At 35.0% G+C, this 19,896-nt stretch overlaps 2 protein-coding genes across 6 annotated transcripts in view; both read left to right on the forward strand.

The window, feature by feature from the left end:
- The window catches only part of LOC127282164 (arfGAP with SH3 domain, ANK repeat and PH domain-containing protein), a 527,240-nt gene that overhangs the window by 269,684 nt on the left and 237,660 nt on the right, over window positions 1–19,896 (forward strand). The gene's annotated exons all lie outside the window — the stretch shown is intronic.
- On the forward strand, window positions 2,763–8,601 carry LOC127282166 (uncharacterized). Its single transcript, XM_051306280.1, has 2 exons — window positions 2,763–5,400; window positions 8,546–8,601. The coding sequence occupies exons 1-2, from the start codon at window positions 4,494–4,496 to the stop codon at window positions 8,587–8,589; spliced, it is 951 nt and encodes a 316-aa protein (XP_051162237.1). The 5' UTR covers window positions 2,763–4,493; the 3' UTR covers window positions 8,590–8,601.

Below are 19,896 nucleotides of genomic sequence, written 5' to 3' on the forward strand. Positions count from 1 at the left end.
ATGAAATTAGTAATAAAAACGTTGATTTCAATAGTGTACGAAAGGAAATAATGGATCAATTAATCGAAAAAGAGGAACGTAAGGATGGAGAAAAAACACAAAATTTGATAAATTTTTTTTACAGTTATTAATTATTTTTCTCGAGTTTACATGACATTTTTTGTGTACGAAAATTTTTCTTGGTTTGAGATTTAATGAAAAAAATGGATCACAAAATATTTCAATGAATTCGAAAAATAATTTTCTGTACTTCAAACCACTTGAATTAATAATTAGATTTTACAAAACAAGCACAATTTTTTTTTTATTTATGCACTTTTTTCTATTTTTATTCTCGAATTAGATAGAGATATCGATTATTTTGATATTTTCAACAACGGTAGTCTCACACTCGTTAAAGAATTGATATTGGTAAAAAAATTTAAAGTAAAATTTGAATAGGAAACAATTTATCTTTTAAAATTCTGTCGATTAAATGCTTTGGAAAATAAATATTTTACGTTTAGACATTTATTTTTGGATACTAATAATTTGTATCAATTTTCACGTGGCGATACAAGAAAAATAATTTTCTATTTGTTGACAATACCCGAGGAAAATGGAATGAGAATTGAAAAATTTTCCAATGACAATTTAAAAGAAATGGTTTTTGCATAAAATTGTTTTTGCTATACGGCAATATAATTCCGAGAAATTTTCCAATGTACTTCAAAAAGAAATTGATGAGAAACAATTACCGTATGATTTTAATAAATTAAATAAAATTGCATTGCGTTATTTAAAATCACATGAGAATGTTCCAATGTAAAAGTAGAAAATGAGAAATAATTGTGAAATAAAAAATAAATAATAAACAATTGTGAAATAATAATATAAATTTTTTTAACATGTAAATATAATTTTAACTTAAAAAAATTGTATTGAAATTTTTTTCAACTATTTAAAATATTAATGATAAATGTTTACGAAAAAGCTAAATTAAAATTTTTCATATCATTATGACTTAAATATGAAATCATTTCATAAATGCATACAACTACATTTAGCACATGCTTTTGAAAATTTTGTAATGTTGTGGAAATAGTTTTTGTCAACTCTTTCGCGTTGGCAAATTTTTTTCCAATCAGGAAATCAAATATTTTCAGATTGTCAAGTTTACGATCAAAATACCTTTGGAATTCATCATGTTGCAAAACTTTTGCAATGTCGTTTTCATGAAGTTTCCAAAGTATCTTGATCATCATGTAATTTTCCTCAAGAATTTTCCTAATTCCAAAAATTTCTAGTCTGAATGTCATCATTTTGAAAAAAGCTGACTCTTCTTTAAATTTCTCTAGAATATCGTTTGATTCTTTGGAAAACAATTCTGAATGATTAAAAAATACAAATGCAATTGAAAGGAAGTCACATACTGAAACATCATCATCTTGAATAATTAAAAAATATTCAATTATTTGAATGTAATTTAATAAACTATTTTATGATAAACTTCTGGAGTCACTTATTTCAACAAATTGTAATATTTATTTTCATAATTTTGTATTAAAGAATTATTATTAATATTTTCCACATCATTTTCCAAAGCAAATTGATGATTCTCCTCAGTGCTTCGTTGTTAGCAAAATCTACTGAAATGATACTCATATTCCTGCGAAATAATAATAATTTTTATTATATGCAATTTTTAGTTAACTTTTTTAAAATAATTAATTATTTAAAATCTTTTGAAAAAATTCGATCAGTATGTCAAATAAGAAAAATGACTTTTTATCATTAAAACTGAAAAATTTAATAGTAATATCGTTTAAAAAAATTTTTCAATATTTTTGAAAAGTACGTTTAAAAACACACAATTTGAGAAAAATACTTTTAACATTGATGCATTTTTATGGAAGTTATGAGCATTAAAAAATAAAAAGTCAGGAAAATTCTCCAATTTTGAAAATTCTAAAACTCGAAAATGGCTTCCTAAAAAAAATTAAAAAATTTATGGAAGTTATAGTCTCAATTAGTTCTAAAAAATACAAATTTTTAAATCGGAGATGCAATTGTAAATGTATCACTAATATAATATTTATTAATTAAATATCTATAAATGTAATTTAATTAATAATTAATAAATATTATAATTATAATAATAATAATAATAATAATAGATATAATATTTAAAAAAAAAATATTGCAATAAGTTTTTTTAATATCAGGGCAAAAGCCAAAATTTTATCTGAAAATCATGGAAAAAATTTTTTTCTTAAAGTCGAGTTTGATAAAAAAAGTAAATTTTTTGGATGAGAAGTGGAAAAAAGGCAGAAAAATAAAATAAAAAGTCAGGAAAATTCTTCAATTTTGAAAATTCCATAACTCAAAAACTAGAAAACTCTGAAAATCAGGGGAAATTTTTTTTAAAGTCGAGCATGATAAGAAAAAATAAATTTTTTGAATAAAAAGTGGGATAAAGGCAGAGAAATAAAATGAAGAATCAAATTTTTGTGAATTGTGTAATTAGAATTTTTTTTAGTTGTCAGAATAGAAATAAATGTAATAAATATAAATACTTACGAAGAGAATCAAATGACTTTGTACTGCGAGCAAACTTCACTAAAAGTTTTTAATGAATTGATTCTAATTGTTTTAATTTTTAATTAATTTTATAGCTCCTTCCTCTTTTCTTGTAGCTGTGACAACTAACTTTTTTTTGGTTTTTATGATTACTTTCGGGGTCTTCATGTTTGGGACAACTATACATGTGCAAGAACATGAATGTGTTCATGTACAAGTACTTATACATGAAATTGTACAAGATCATGTACATTTTCTTGTACAAGATGTTGCACCAGATCTTGTACAAGATCTCACACATGAACTTGTTCCAAATTCGTATGCATTTTCCTGTACAGGAACTGGTCAGAACTTGTACAAGTTCAGTTGCTGATCCTGTACAGGAAATTGTACAAGATCTTATACAGGGATTTTCAGTAGGGGAAAAAGGACGTTTAAAAACAAAACCAATCTCATAGTTGATATTCATTTCTTACATAAATTTTTGTCAAAAATAAAATTTTAATTTTGGTTTTACATGTAGTAACAATACTTTTTTTTAATACAGCTGCCAGATTAAAAAAGGGCACATAACTGATTTGAATTACATTAATTATGTGCCTTTCTTTGATTCGGCAGCTCAATTCTTTCTGATCCAAGATTTAAATTCATATCTCCCGCTCAAACTCTACTTTATCGACATGGTGAATCCTCGACATGCACCTCCGATCTTTCACATAAAATCATGGAGTAGTATAAGGAGACCCGACGGCCATGAGAATTTGACAAGCATCGTGGACTGATTTTCGGTTTTCTAATTCACAGCGTTTGTCAAAAATGCTCAGCTAGCGCTCCTCGCGGAAAAAATAAGTACTGCGTATATTCAAAATTTTATAACCAAATTTGTTTTATTTTACAATGTCATCATGGCAGTGTCTCTGTGCATATATTAATTTTTTTGTGAAATAGTTATTTGTCAAAAATTTGTTTTGTGTAAGTGTTAAAATGCCTCCAAGTTTGTGTTGTCGAGAATTGTTTAATGTCTGTGTTGTTGAAGGCGGGAAAGAAAATTTCTCTTTTCAAAGCAAAGGTTTTTTTTTTTTTTTCAAATTAAAAAATTGTCATGAAATTAGTACATGACAATATTATTTATAGATAAAATATTTAATTAATGTGTTAGGAAAATGCGATAGAAGCCTGGCAAAAAGTGGTGCCGACAAAAGCCGATAAAGTTTTGACCAGGACTCATAATATTTGTGAGCTTCATTTTCATGCAAATGACATTGAAAGAAGTTACAAAACAATAATAAACGGTCAAGTTCACGAAATACCGAGAGGTAAAGCAACTTTAAAGGAAGGAGTTGTGCCTTCAATTTTTCCATACAATCCAAACGAATTAATTGTTTATTCGGAGATTTTTAAAAAAAGGCAGGTGATTAAGCTACCTTCTAAAAGATGGTCGATAGTTCGCACACCCGAATTCATTGTATGGATGAATTGGATAAATGACAATGCTCATTCTGATAGACGAATTATATTGTACCCAGACATGACAATAAAGGTATGTAATCGCTTAATATTTTTTGTCAAAAATGAGAAGCCTTTTATCCTGAATATTTTTAATACAAAAAATTCTCTTCATGTTAATAATAGAAATTATGGGGCTTCCGTTTCCGGTTACGGTTTAATACGGACGTTTCTGTGTTTCTTGGTCTTTTGACAAAGTTTTTTCCGGTATTTTTTGAGGGCAGGGTAGTATAAATCGGTGAATTGTGTAGTGAGTGGTTTTGTGTGTATGAGAGTGATAAAAAAGTCGTGTGAAGTGTAATAGTGTGGCTGTAAAAAGTGAGTAAAGGTGTGTGAGGTTTTGGAAGGTTAGGTTGGGAGCGTGGAGAGTGAGAGAGTGAGTGACAGAGGTAGAGAGAGTAAGGAGTCTAGAGTGAAGGCGGGTTCTCATGGCGCTAGTAGAGAGGTCGCCGATAAAAGGCGCTAGACGGCAGGAGAATGCTGGTGACAGAGGGCACGAGAATACTGGTAGTCAGGGGGAAATAAGTCAGTGGGAGAAGTGGGAGGAAGGGACGGAGACAGGTAGCGTGCGAAGTGAGACGGAACATCCAGGGACGGACAGTGAAAAAGAAGAGGAGGTTTTTAGTACCCCTAAGGTTTTGAGAAAGTTGTCAACGTCTTCATTGCCGGACTACGCGTTATTTAGTGCTAGGAAAAGAGGCAGACCGAAGGGATTGGCAAGTTTTGCTAAGATAACAAGGAAAGATGTAGGGCTGTGGCAAAAGCAGGTGAGGGATAGAAGGAAGGCTAGGGGGGAAAATGATCAGGACGAGGAGGGTAATGAGGGGGAGAATAACGAGAGAGAGGAAGAGTTGAAAGATTATAGTGATGTAATGGCAGGAATGGGGGAGATGGCGAGAGCAGTGATGAAAATGAGTGAGGAGACTAATAAGAAAATAGAAGATTTGGGGAAGGAAATTAAAGTGGCAAGGGAAGAAAGCGAAAGGAAAGAGGAGAAGAGGGATGAAAAAATGGATATGATTAGAGGAGAGGTGAGGGAGATAAGAGATATGTGGGCAAATTGGGAAGAAAGATGGAGAGGAGAGAAAGAAGATTTAATGGAAAAAGTAGTGATGGTTGAAATCACACTGGAGAGAGTAGAGAGAAAGAGAAGTGCGGAGATGTCGATGCTGGAGAAGAGAGTTGGGCAATTGGAGATAAGAGAAGAGGCAACTGGGAGTAGACAGGGGACAGAAGAGGGTCAAACGGGGGAGTTGGAGAGGAAAGTGGCAGACCTGTCCAGATTAGTAGAGCGGTTGGAAAAGGAAAAAAGGAAATGTTGGATTACAATTAGAGGTTTAAAGGTGGGGAGGGAAGAAGGGAAGGAAAAAGTTAAGGAGCTTATGGTGGAAATAGGGGCAAAAGTGAACATTAAGGGAGTGAAAGGGGTGGGAGGAGAAAGTAGGGAGTTGCCGAAGATTTGGTTAGTAGAATTAGGTAGTGAAGAGGAAAGAAGGGAGGTAATGGAGTTGAAAAAGAAGTTGAGAGGAAGGGAGGAAAGGATAGAGGAGGACAAAACCTGGACAGAGAGAAGAAGGGATTGGTGGTTGAGGGAGAAAGCATGGGAGGAAAGAAGGAAAGGGAAAAGAGTGACTATGGGAAGAGACTGTTTGTGGATAGATGGAGTTCAATGGAGGGCTGAAAGTGGAATAGGGGGAGAAGATGCAGAGGGGGGGAGAAGGGGGTTTGGGGGCGAAAGAATGGAACAAAAGAAGGATCACAGGGAATAAGGGTGGCTTTTTGGAATATAGGGGGCTGGAAAAATAAGGATGAGGGTTTCTGGAAGACATTGGGAAAATGGGAGGTTGTCTGCTTGTTGGAGACATGGATGGAACAAAAAGAGTGGGGGAAAGTGAAAGGAAAATTACCAAAGGGTTATCGATGGAGAATACAGGGGGCAAGAAAAGAGGTGGCAAGGGGGAGAAGTGCAGGAGGAATAATTACTGGAGTCAAAAGGGGATTAAGGGAGGGGAAGAAAGTGAAATATATGGAAAAGGACGGGTGTATGGTAAGGACTATTAGGTTGGGACGGGAGGAATTGGACATTGTAGGATTGTATAGAAGAAGAGGAGAAGAAGGAGGATGGAGCGTGCTGGAGGAGTGGATGGATAGGGGCAAGGAAAGGTTGGTTCTCATAGGGGGGGATTTAAATGCTTGGACTGGAATGTTGGGAGGAGGGCAATGGAACGAGGAGACAAATAAATATGAAAGAGAGTCCAAGCATAAAGAAGTAGATGGGGAGGGTTGTAAGTTGTTAGAAATTTTAGAAGGAGAAGGATGGTCAATCTGTAACGGCAACATAAAAGGGGATGAGGAAGGAGAGTTCACATTCATGGGAAGGGGGGATACTGTTATAGACTATATTTTGGCTGAGGAAAAAGTGAGAAGGAGGCTGATTTCGATGAGGGTTGGCAAGGAATTAGGATCGGAACACTTTCCGGTAATAGCACAGTTTAAAGGGAGGGTTGAAATGAGAGAAGAGGCGGAGAAAGAAAGGAAAGATAAGAAGGAAAAAATGGGAATGTGGACGGATGATAAGTTGCGAGAATTTGAGAGAAGAGTACAGGAGGAGTGGACAGGAGCAAGGGAAGAGGACGGGGTGGATGAAAGAGTGGAAAGGATGGTTGGTTTCCTAGGAAAAGTCAAGGATAAGATGTCACAAGAAGGAGGAAAGGATAGAGCAAAGAGGGGATGGTGGGATAATGAATGTGAAAGTAGTAAGGAGGAAATGAGGGTTAGTATCAAAATGTGGAGGAAAGGTTGCATAAACAGAAGGGAATATAAGAGACGTCAAAAAGTACATGAGAAAGTGCTGGAGCGGAAAAAAGAAGAGGAAAAGAAAAGATTTATGGAAGAGGTGGAGAGGGCGGTGAGGGAGGGGAGGGAATGGGAAATTATAAATAAAGAGAGAAGCAGAAAAGGTGGGGTAGATAGAAGCATAGGAATGAGGGAATGGACCAGATATTTTAAGGAACTTAGCGGGGGGGTAGATGGAAGAGTCGTGGGGGAAAAAAGAGTACTGATAGAAGAAGAAGGGATTGGAGGAGTAAGTGAGGAGGAGGTAGACAGAGCAATTGAAAGGCTGAAAAGAAATAAGGCAGCTGGTTTAGATGGCATGGAAGCGGAATGTTTAAAGTATGGGGGTGGGGTAATTAGGAAGGAGATGTGGGGGATTATTAACAAAGTGTGGAAGGGGGAAGGGTGGCCAGAGGGATGGAAAACGGGAGTGATTGTGCCGCTGGTTAAAAAAGGGGAAGGTAAAAGAGTGGAAGAGTATAGAGGAATAACGTTAATGCCGGTGGGGTATAAGGTGTACGCGGAGATTTTGAGGCGAAGGGTGGAGGAGTGTGTGGACAGAGGGGGTGGAATTCCACAAAACCAGGCGGGGTTTAGAAGGGGGATGGGTACTTTGGACCACATTTACTCCTTAAATTATTTAGTGGGGAAAAGGTTGGGGCAGAAGAGGGGGAAGCTGGTGACGTTGTTTGTCGACTTTAAGGCGGCGTTTCCGTCAGTTAACAGGGGAGTGTTATGGAAATCATTGAAGGAAAGAGGGATAGACAGGGGTCTCATTGAGCGGATTAAAGAGATTTACGAGGACGCGAGGACAAGGGTTAGGGTGGGGGATAGATTCGGGGACATTTTTTGGATGGGAAGAGGGTTAATGCAAGGCTGCCCGTTGAGTCCATTGCTTTTTAGTTTACTGATGGCAGACCTGGAAGAGAAGCTAAGGGGAAGAGGTAAAGGAGGAGTGGTACTGGGAAAAAGTAGGATTTACTCGTTAGCATATGCGGATGATATTGTGTTGCTGGCAGAGTGTGAGAGTGGGATGAGACTGATGATGAGAGAGTTTGAAAAGTATGTGTCGGGTAAGGATCTGTGGGTGAATGTAGAGAAAACGAAGGTTTTAAGATTTAGGAATAGGAAAGGAGGTAAGGAAGAAGTATGGAAGTTGAATGGAAAGAGTGTGGAAGAGGTGGATGAGTTTTGTTATTTGGGTTATTGGTTTAAATCGAATGGGAGTCAGGAATTGCATGTGAGTAGAAGGTTGGAAAAAGCGGGTAAGATTTTGGGGCAGGTATGGGGAATTGGAAAAAGGAGGTTTAAGAATGACTGGAGAAGAAGAATGTGGTTGTTTGATGTGCTGGTGTGGTCGGTAATATGTTACGGTGTGGAAATTTGGGGATGGAAGGAAAGAAAGAAAGTGGAGAGCATGAGTGAAAGGTATATGAGATGGACGATGGGAGTGAGTAGAAGTTGTCCGGGTTACATGCTTAGGGAGGAGCTGGGTAGGGAAAAAATGTTGGTAAGGCAAAGGAGGAGGGCGTGGGGTTTTGAGGAGAAGTTAAGGCAGGGAAGGGGGAATCAGTGGACTCAACGATGCAGAGAAATGGTAGTGGAAAGGGAGGAAAGGGGGGAAAAAGAAATGTCAAAATGGGAGGTCGAGAGAGGAATGGTTTTAAAGGAGGCGAGAAAGGAAGGTAGGGGTTGGTATGGCTTGTAGGAAAATTGGAAAGAGATGGATAAGGTAGAAAGATGGCAAAGGATATTAAGGTCGAGGTACAACATATGGTACAAGATGGTGAAGAGGGTTGGGGTGCCAAAATACCTAGATGGTAAGGGAAAGGAGTCAAAGTGGAGTAGGATGGTTAGATTCAGAATGGGTGAGGGAGTGAATGCGTGTAGATATTGGTTAAGGAATGAGGAGAAAATGTGCAGGGTATGTGGGTACGAGGTGGAAGATTGGGGACATGTGCTGGAAAGGTGTGGAAGAGGAATGAATGTGTGGAAGGATGATTGGGGAATGGATAATTGGTTGGATTTTGGATGAAAGCGGACAAGGTGTGACATGGATGGAAGATTTGGATGAGAGAAGGAAGATTGCACAGGGAAATTAGATATGGGGTGGGCGTTTAAAAAAAAAGTAGATCTAGTTTTATTTGTAAGGGGAATTCCCGAGAAAGCCAAAATGGGCTAAAAAAAACAGGAAACGGAAGCCCAGGCAACTGAAAGAGAGAGAGAGAATTTTTGCGTTCTTGCGATAGTGTTAAGTTTTTTGTATTAGTTTTAAGTTTAGTGTAATTAGATTTAAGAACAATGTATTTGGATCCTCGAACCCTGCTATGCAGGGAGAGTAAATAAATATATATAATAGAAATTATGTACTATATTAAATTTTATTTTTATTATTTTTATTATTACTCAGGTATGTATTTAATAAATTTATTAATAATTAAGGTGTTTATTTTTGGAAATGAGGTAAAAGAAAGCATTATGTATGTAAAAACTATTGGTGATTTAAATGTACTTTTTGAAGAAGTAGAGAAGCGTTTTCCTTGTGGCAGTTTTGGTTCCTACAGGTATACTACAAAATTAATTATAAAAATTATGTTACATAAATATAATTTTTTTATAATTATTAAATTATTTTATTTTACTCGCAGATCTGATGATTGTATAGGTTGTATAAGGCAAAAAGAGAAACATGAAAGAGGATTTATAATAGGTTAATTCTTTCTTTCTCACTGGACACATATATTTCACTTATAATTATACACGAAATATTTTAAATATTTTATATAATTACACAGCCCCACAAAAAAAAAAATGTCTTGATCTGGGGTCGAGACATATATATTCCTATGCATTTTGGTGCGCTGAATCCGAATCCGCCATCAGAATTTGGCCAATGGGTCCTGGTTTTGCCCTAACCTCAAAAAATACCAAAAAACAATCATATAGATTCTAAATGATCAAATTATGCAATAAATAGCGCAAAAAATTAGGTATGCTCATGAAAGTTACTACTCAGGTCTTTTTATGGTTGCTGATTACGGACCCGATGTCAAATTTCAAAAATTCAAAATGGCGGATCCAATATGGATGACACATTTTCAAAAATTTGTTCAGATTCGCTTGAAAATTGTTACTCAGGGGTTTTCGGGGTCGCTGATTACGAATCCGATGTCAGTTTTTAAAAATTCAAAATGGCGGATCCAATATAGCGGACACTTTTTTAAAAATGTGCTTAGATTCGCTTGAAAATCATTACTCGGGGGTTTTCGGGGTCGCTGATTACGAATCTGATATCCGTTTTAAAAAATTCAAAATGGCGGATCCAATATGGCATCCAAAAAAATACTAAAATTGAACCTAAGTTGTTGAAAGTTGTTACTTGGGGGTTTTCGGGGTCGCTGATTACGAATCTGATATCCGTTTATAAAAATTCGAAATGGCTGGTCTAATATGGCAGACTTTACTACTTTAACGATTTTTTTAAATTTATAACTCGCGGCTTTTTGGAACTTCTGATAATGAATAGTATATCAATTTTTATTAACTTAAAGTCTTACGAATTGTTTTTTAATGTACTCTCCAATGAGTAACCCCTTAATTTGTTCAACACATTTGAAACAATACTTTTATTAATTCCTTTACTGTTAGAACTTATTACTATATCGTGTTCTTTTTTCTTCAAACGATCTATGTAAAGGATTTCGCTTACGTTTTTTTCCTTTTCTATTCGTTTCTCTCTTCAACATCCAACAAAAGTCAGCCATCATTACTTCATCCCATCTTCCCTGATATCGTTCTTCCATCACTTTGATATCTTGATGAAATCGCTCTCCTTGTTCTTCACTGTAATGTCCACAATTTTCGGGAAACTTATCCAAATGTGAATCGAGGATGTGTAGTTTCAAACTCATTAGACATCCTAGCTTCTCAAAGTTTTTTAGCATTTGAGCTACAATTTGTTTATAATCGGGACTCTAAATAAACGCCCGAATCTGTGGACCATCGAAAACACCTTGTTTCAATTTAGCATCAGAAACAGTTGGGAATTTTTTCGCTATATACTTAAAGCATTTGCCGTCCTTATCTAACGCTTTCACGTATTGCTTAATCCCACCAAGCTTAAGGTGAAGAAATGGAAATACAATTTTCTCGGGGTCTACCAAAGTTTGGTGAATGACGTTGTGAGAACCTGGGTCGAACGATACTCTTTGAGGCCATTGTTTTTTCTTGTAATGATTAGCACGATCTCTGCTATTCCACAGACACAAGAAGCATGGCTCTCTCGTGAAACCTGATTGTTGTCCCAGTAATATTGTTATAATTTTAAAATCACCACAAATTAACCATTTGTGTTTTTCGTAATTCACTTTCTCTAGAAGTATTTTTATATTATTATATTCTTCTTTGATTTGTGTGGAATGAGCTATTGGAACAGGAGCGTAGACATTTGTATTGTGCAGTAAAACGGCTTTTATACTACGTTTGGAGGAATCGATAAAAAGTCTCCAGTCTTCATCTCTATACACATTTTCCTTTAAGTTGTCCATCAAACCTCTTACGTCAGTACAGTACACCAAAGCTGTCTCTTCATCTTTCGTAAAATATTTTCGGAACTCTTTATCTCTATCTCTATAAAATGACACTTTCGTATTCGGATGCAAAAAGTTTCTTTTCTTCATAAATGAAGCAGAAAATTCTGCACCATCTTTTGGTAAACCTAGATCTCTAATAAAATCATTTAGCTCCGGCTGCGATACTAATAGTGGCTTTTTTTCTTTAGTATAATATTCAGTGAACTCATTGTCTTCATCGTCACTGTCATTTCCACCGCTACTGTCACTACTACATTCTTCAGTTTCGTTGTCGATTTCTACTTTTTCGACATATTTTTTAAAAGTAACATCAGTTATACTCGCTTTTCGATCAATTTCAGTAGGTCTTATTACTGTTGAAACATTTATGTATGAAATGGAACTCTTATTTTTTGTGGTTATTCCTTTGATGTCATTCATACAAAAATAGCAATCTTTTAAATTTCGTGGTTTTTTCCATATCGTGGGTGTAGAGAACTTGCGATATTTTTTATCTTTCGAATTTTTTAAACGATACAACATAAGTCTGCAGGAGTTACAAACAATATGAGGAACCCAATTTGTTTCTTGGTGTAATAATTTATGACCAAAACATTCTTCGTAAAGCTCTTCCACTTCTTCATCTATTTTTTTTCGCAAAGAGCTCACTTCAAATTTGCTACAAATATAACAAAAAGAATCGGGACTTTTATCACAATCGTGTAATCGTGAAGTTTTTTTTCTTGAAGCATATGACTCTCCATCAACCAAGTTACCCATCAATGTAGAGCTACGGTTGCATGATGACGACGTCGGAGGACCCGCTTTCCCACCCTGACCAGACGCCGATACTGGGGTTCCTAATCCCTGCATCGTAAAACCTTATTTACCTGTATCTGCCATGACGGCAAGAACGCCGTTTACCCAGGGACTTTGCCAGTATGGATCCGTTGCCCACCGTCACCACGTGGAGGTGCCCTGGTTACAGATACAGGCGAAAAATGCTAACAAGGAGAGATTCTGAACCACGAGTTAGCAATAGCATACATTTAAAGATTAAATGCTGTTAAGTACTAGACATACAATAAATGCAATCAGCTTGAAATTAATAACTAGAAATATTTAAAGACCTCAAATTAAAAATTTAATGTCAGATTCGTAATCAGCGACCCCGAAAACCCCCGAGTAACAATTTTCAAGCGAATCTAAACAAATTTTTGAAAAAGTATCCGCCATATTGGATCCGCCATTTTAAATTTTGAAAAACTAAAATCGGATTCGTAATCAGAGACCGCGAAAACCTCCGAGTAACCAGTTTCAAGTGAATCTGAGCATTTTAAAGAAAAGTCGTCCGCCATATTGGATCCGCCATTTTGAATTTTTAAAAACTGACATCGGATTCGTAATCAGCGACCCTGAAAACCCCCGAGTAATGATTTTCAAGCGAATCTAAATACATTTTTAAAAAAGTGTCCGCCATATTGGATCCGCCATTTTGAATTTTTAAAAACTGACATCGGATTCGTAATCAGCGACCCCGAAAACCCCCGAGTAACAATTTTCAAGCGAATCTGAACAAATTTTAAAATTGTCCGCCATATTGGCTCCGCCATTTTGAATTTTTGAAATTTGACATCGGGTCCGTAATCACCAACCATAAAAAGACCTGAGTAGTAACTTTCATGAGCATACCTAATTTTTTGCGCTATTTATTGCATAATTTGATCATTTAGAATCTATATTTGATTGTTTTATGGTATTTTTTGAGGTTAGGGCGAAACCAGGACCCATTGGCCAAATTCTGATGGCGGATTCGGATTCAGCGCACCAAAATGCATAGGAATATATATGTCTCGACCCCAGATCAAGACATTTTTTTTTTTTTGTGGGGCTGTGTTATTTAATGCTTTTAAATAATAAACAAACCATTTTTGTTTCTAATATGTCATGAACATAACATTGTAGCAGACGACATTTATTGCCTCCTTTCTCCGCGAGGAGCGCTAGCTGAGCATTTTTGACAAACGCTGTGAATTAGAAAACCGAAAAACAGTCCACTATGAATGTATGTCGTCGGGTCTCCTTATACTACTCCATGCATAAAATGTATTTTTTTTAATACATAACCTCAAAAATTTGTTTATAAGCAATTAGATTATTACACTTTATTTGAAAAAATTTATTTATTTGAAAACAGTCGTTTTAATCGCATTGCATTAAAAAAAATCAACTGATTCATCAAATCTAAAGGCGCATTCACACCTTTTTGGCTGCCTATAGGTTACCATGGCAACGCACGGATGTGAAATTTGAATAAGTAATTAATTAATTATTTTAATTTCAAACTGATTTCATATTTCTTATTAAAATACATTAAAGAAGGTTCTTTCAATTAAAAGCTCTCTAAAATTCAAATATTGATTTAATATTTAGAAAATCCAATTACTATAAAAAAATGTCAGTTAGAAATTCTCTATAATTCAATTATTAATTTAATAATATTAACAATTTAATATTTCTAGTAAGATAATTTTAATTCAAAATTTAACAAATTTCAAACCTAAAAACATTTTTTGATCTAGTTCGTAATTTCCAATAATTTTAACGAGTTAAAAACAAGGAAAAAATATCTATTCATTTGTTTGATTTCTGAAAAAATTTACAGAAAAATTTCGACTTCAAAATACTCGTGAATTCTTTCTTCATCTTGAGCTGTTATTTTAAAGGGTCAAGAATTATTTCGTCGGTGGTCTTGGAGTTCTACATCTCCTTCATTGAGGAACTTGTTCCACCATCGACGAACCGTTTTCTCCGATGTTCCAACTTCCATCGCAACGTCTCTTACGCTCCAACCTGCTTGCAAACAGCCGACGATACGGCCTCTCACATTCTGAAAAAATAATTTCTTATTAAAAATTTAATTATTAATTTATAATTTCAAAGTCTTTTAAAATTAAAAACAATATTTAATTATTAATTGGTTAAGAATATTTAATAAATTATGAATAATAATAAAAAAAAGTTTTTTTACTCGACTTTGTTTAAATATTAAATAATTTTAATGAAAAAATTATTTCTCCTCTAATATTGTCAGAAATATATTTTAATCACATGGAAATAAAAAAAATGATTTTTTGTTACATTTATTATTTTTAAAAAATTTCAGATTTTCCGTTAAAGAAATACAGAACTGTATAACTCATATTAGGAAAATAAAAAATTGTCACAATAATTACTCCTCATGAAAAAGCTTTTCTATTTTTTAATATCGAATTTATTGGAGAAATAGAATACTAACCACTCAAATTTGCTTTTGGATGTCACATTATCATTAATAAAATTTAATAAATATCCACAATTTTATTATGAAATTGTTTTTTTTCAAATAAAAAATTACAATATATATATATATATATATATATATATATATATATATATATATATATATATATATATGAGAGATTCTTTATCAATCGCCCCAGCCCAAAAAGTCAATGTTTTGGGATTAGCTTCATACTTTGGTAAATTGTTGTCCTATATGATAGTAATAAATCCCTAAAATATAAACTCATTAAAAAAATATTTGTAAGAAGTAGAGGGGGTTGAAGTTTTGACGTTAAGGGTAACATTGTCATTTTCAAATCCGTATAACTATGACAAAAGTAATGAATTTAATTTGTCTATAATGAATTTTAACGCATTTTTCACGTACTTTTCAAAAATGTATACGAAATTAAAAAAAAATTTTTGACCCATTTTTTTTCAATATCAACCCTTATTTTTCGATTTTCACCCCTTCGGGTATTCTTTTTTTTTTTTTTTATTTTCATTGGAAAGCTAAGGTTTTTTCCCATGAGCTATGTAAATATGAAAGTGGGACAACAATAATTTTGTGAGGAAAAGAATATTAAAGTAGGCGGTGCCGATAAGGGGTATACCTGGAGATCATCTTTGAGGATTTAGGTAGTCACCGCCTACTTTAATATTCTGTTTCTCACAAAATTATTGTTGTCCCACTTTCATATTTACATAGCTCATGGGAAACAACCTCAACATTTTACCAAAGTATGAAGCCAATCCCAGAACATTGACTTTTTGGGCTGGGGCGATTGAAAAAGAATCTCTCATATATATATACAAAATTTCTAGAGATAGCGAGAGCAATTGTTTTATTAGTTACATAAATAGAAAAGAGGTTAAATTTTGCATTTTTTTAATTGTGAAAAAACTATGTCCTAATAAAATTGTAAATAATTATTTCCTGGATGATGATACGACATCTAAACGCAAATTTGAGTTGTTAGTATTACATTTTTCCTATAAATTCGATATTAAAAAATAAAAAAGCTTCTTCATAAAGAGTAATTATTGTGCCAATCTTTTATTTTCCTAATATGAGTTATAAAATTCTATATTTCTTTAAAGGAAAATCTGAAATTTTTTAAAAATAATAAATGTAACGAGAAATCCTTTTTTTATTTCCATGTGATTAAAATATATTTCTGACAATATTAGAGGAGAAATAATTTTTTCATTAAAATTATTTAATATTTAAACAAAGTCGAGTAAAGAAACTTATTTTTATTATTATTCATAATTTATTAAATATTCTTAACAAATTAATAATTAAATATTGTTTTTAATTTTAAAAGACTTTGAAATTATAAATTAATAATTAAATTTTTAATAAGAAATTATTTTTCAGAATGTGAGAGGCCGTATCGTCGGCTGTTTGCTAGCAGGTTGGAGCGTAAGAGACGTTACGATGGAAGATGGAACAAGTTTCTCGATGACACACAAAACACGTTCTTTGTGGACATTGTGTAGAACGATGTCCTACCATTTGGCAAATGAAGCATATGCCAACAAATGGTTTTGGTGTCCCTGGTTGTCCCACTGGTACCGTCCCTGTACCAGCCTGTTTAGGTTGGAACCTCTTGTTCCCTTTGTTCGCGGTTACTGCAGCGTACGTCGGTGGATTCGGTACCTGGACGGGGGCGGTGGGAGGGGTAGTTTGCTTCAAGGCTTCCACTTCCTCAGAATTCTTTTTCGTCTGGGACTTTTTCGTCTTCGACTTTTTAGTTTTCTTTTCCGCCTTTTTCGTCCCGCTGGTCACTTCCGCAATACTCTCTTGGTCCGTGGTACCCTCATCCTTCTCTATCGCGGCCACATTTTTCGACCTCTTAGTCGAATCTTTCTTTGCCCCCTTGAACGCTGCAGCGGGGAAACGCATCTTTTCTTTTGAGGGTGGGGGAAAATACCGGTCATCAAGGTGCTTCACCTTCTCATACTGACGCAAATTTTTCTCCAACTTGGAGAGAGACTCCATTCCCGACGCATCCACCTGTCGACGATATGTTGGGGTCAGACCTTTATAAGCAATTTTAACTTGTTGCTCCGTTGACAATGGTCTTTTTAAATGTCCCATTATTAACTTCAAGCTTGTCAAATATGCAGAAATCTTCTCCCCCTTTGCTTGACTTCTACTCCTCAGTTCGTCAACCACCTCGTCATCGTCGGTCGTAGTCAAATATTCGCGTTTGAACGCCCGTTTAAACGATTTCCATGACTTGACGTCATGTCGCAAAGTTCGGAACCAACGACTCGCGTTTTCTCGGAATTGCTTGCAGGAGTTCTTTGTCATTGAACAATTCGCCTAATCGACAATCTTCCATCCGCTCCAGGAATTCTTCCGGGTCTTCACGCTCGGTTCCGGAAAATTTAATGTCCCAGTCTTTGAGGATTTTTGTAACTTTAGAACGCCTCTCTGCTTCTCGAAAGTCACGTCTTGTCGGTAATGCGTCGCTGCTCTCTGACTCCCAGTCACTAGATGTCTCGTCAAAAAGAGCATTGGTTTTCTTTGTATTTCTACTAGATTGCGCTCTGTCACTGTCCCTATAAGGACGTTGTTCCCTCCCACCCAACACCGATCTCTTGTCGAACCTCGATTCTTCTCCCACGTCAGTGCTCTTCTCACTACCATCAGTCGCTAGCCTCGAAATTCTTTCTTGTTTTGAAATGGGACACTTATGATTCTCAATAGTCCTAACGTTTGGGGTGGAGTGATGTGAATTATTTCTCTCATCAGTTTCTCTTTGCAAAGGTGTATGAGCAACTTCACTCTGTTGATTTTGGGGTGTGCCCTGAATTGGCATTTGGTGGGTTACCCCAGAATCGATTACCCCTCCCAAGTCAAATCCCGTTGATAACTCCGCAAAACGTTGGTTCAATAAAATGAGTTTTCTCATTTCAGGGCTCAAGCTGAAACGAGCGACCGATTTCCTTAAACTGAGGACACTTGGTGCCATTGTGAATGACACTATCGTTTGGGGTGCTGTCATTATCGCACAAGTATTTGTGGAAAATGATTGGGACATCGTGGTGATTACCGAATTTGTCATGATACATGCCGAAGTCATGACCGGGGGTGTTATTGGGGGTGGTAGGTTGTCAGTGGTCGGACTGTGTCTGCTGTGTGACGCGCTATTTCCCCCACTCCTGTCAATTCCCAAAACTCCCAGATCACGAGGTGAACCACGTCCCGCTTCCTCATCACTGTCAGAATTTTGCCCCCCTCTTCTGTTTAAGTTGATATTTTGTCCCAGGTCAAATAGTTCAGAAAAAGGGACATCAAAATGATTGGCAAATTCAATTCTCAGACTAATTCTGAATAACCTCTCTCTGAGTACCTGTGCACTCCCACTAATACAACACTGATGTTGTAATAATGTTGTCACAACTTGCCCTATTGGCATGCTTAGAATTGTACCCCATGTGATTCTCGGTTGTTCCAACTACATCAAGTTGTGCATTTTCTCTACATAATCATTTATTTCAACTAGTGAGAGTTGCATTGTGAATCACGAAAAATATCCCAAAAATCAAACGCAAAAAAAATTTATTTAATCGTCGACAAGAAAAGTTTTGAAAATTTATCAAAAAAAAATTTTTGGGGTACCGTAATTATTTGATACGGGCCTGGTCACTTTAAATTTTGATCGCTTTGATTGAGAGTCAACAAAAAAAATTTTAAACAAAATAATTCCTTTTTTTTTTTTTACGCAAAATGTCACGATTTATTTTTTGGGGCCCGTCTCCTCTAGATACGGCCCTGGTCAACGATAATCGTAAACAATTTGGTTGACTGTCATAACGGAAAATTTTTTTCCCTAAAAAGTTTCACTCAAGTATCAAATATTCTTTTGGTTGGGGCCCGATACCCTTGTCGTACGGTCCTGACTAAATTTTTAATTTAACAAAATAATTTTCCTGTCAAAAAGAAATTTTTAATTTTACCAACACCGTAAAAATTTCTTGCGAATTGTCAAAATTAATTTTTTACGGGGTCCCAATATGTCAATACGGCCCTGAAAAATTGTTCATAATTTTCTCAAAATTTTAACAATTTAAAAAAAAATCTTTGTAATTTACGATAAATTGTTACAATTCTAATTTTCGATTTTCCTATCTCTCTTATCCGTGATCTCGCTCGATACTCTATCTCTTTCTACTCTCACTGTACTTCTTTCTGTTAAAAATTTCCAAGTCCCGTGTCATGCGCAATAACAATGTTCTCTTAGAAAATTTTCACGATCCGCGAGAGCCTGTGCACATAGATTCGAATTTTAAACTCGTGCGAGGTTTCTATCAGCGCATGCGCGACCTATCACGTGAGGCTTGGAATTTTCCACGGAAGCCGGCCACGTGGGGAACAAAAAGTGAAAATATAATAATTTTCATAAAAATAATTACACACAAAAATCAAAAAAATTCACTGATTTCAGAAAAAATTTTAATTTTAAAAATATGTCAGGAATTTTTCGCGAAATTACGCTTTGAAAATTTTCGTGATGAAAATGGCGTCGCCTCGTGGTCGCGATAATTTTCACAAAAATTTTCTTTAACACGCACTGACTCTACACACCAAAAATCTCCTCGACCATGTCACAAAAAAATGCACAAAACATGTCAAATAAATTTTCAAGTTAACAATAAATAATATCATTAATTACAAGAAAATTTTATAGAACAAATCAATTCAAATACCACAAGTCACAATTAAATTTGTCGTGTCTCAAATGTCTCGACAATTGCCCCACGTTGGGCGCCAATTTTTATAACGTTAGTATTGGATTAATCAAAATTTTATTAATTAACCTCCCCTTTTTATGTGTTATAAAAAGAAACCCAAACGTGAATAGTTAGACGCCAGTCAATTTTTATTGGAACTGACAAACCAATCACAAATGTCAACTTTTATTATTTTTTAATTCACAAACCTCATCACAATTCCCCAAAAATAATCAAAAAGGAGATTCCGTCAAGACCAGTCAAAAAAAAGGGAAAAGACCTTCTGAGACACGACGGAAACAAAACAATTTTACACTTACCCACAGCTCTCGTCACAAATCGATCAATATGAGGG

The sequence above is a fragment of the Leptopilina boulardi genome, unplaced genomic scaffold (assembly GCF_019393585.1).
Source record: "Leptopilina boulardi isolate dan_hultmark-lab unplaced genomic scaffold, ZJU_Lbou_2.1 LbouV2_285, whole genome shotgun sequence".
Lineage (NCBI taxonomy): Eukaryota > Metazoa > Arthropoda > Insecta > Hymenoptera > Figitidae > Leptopilina > Leptopilina boulardi.

Coding starts and splice junctions, on each gene's coding strand:
- LOC127282166 (XM_051306280.1), top strand. CDS start 4,494: ATGGCGCTAGTAGAGAGGTCGCCGATAAAAGGCGCTAGACGGCAGGAG. Junction 5,401..8,545: donor ATGTTGGATTACAATTAGAG/GTTTAAAGGTGG, acceptor TCAAAATGGGAG/GTCGAGAGAGGAATGGTTTT.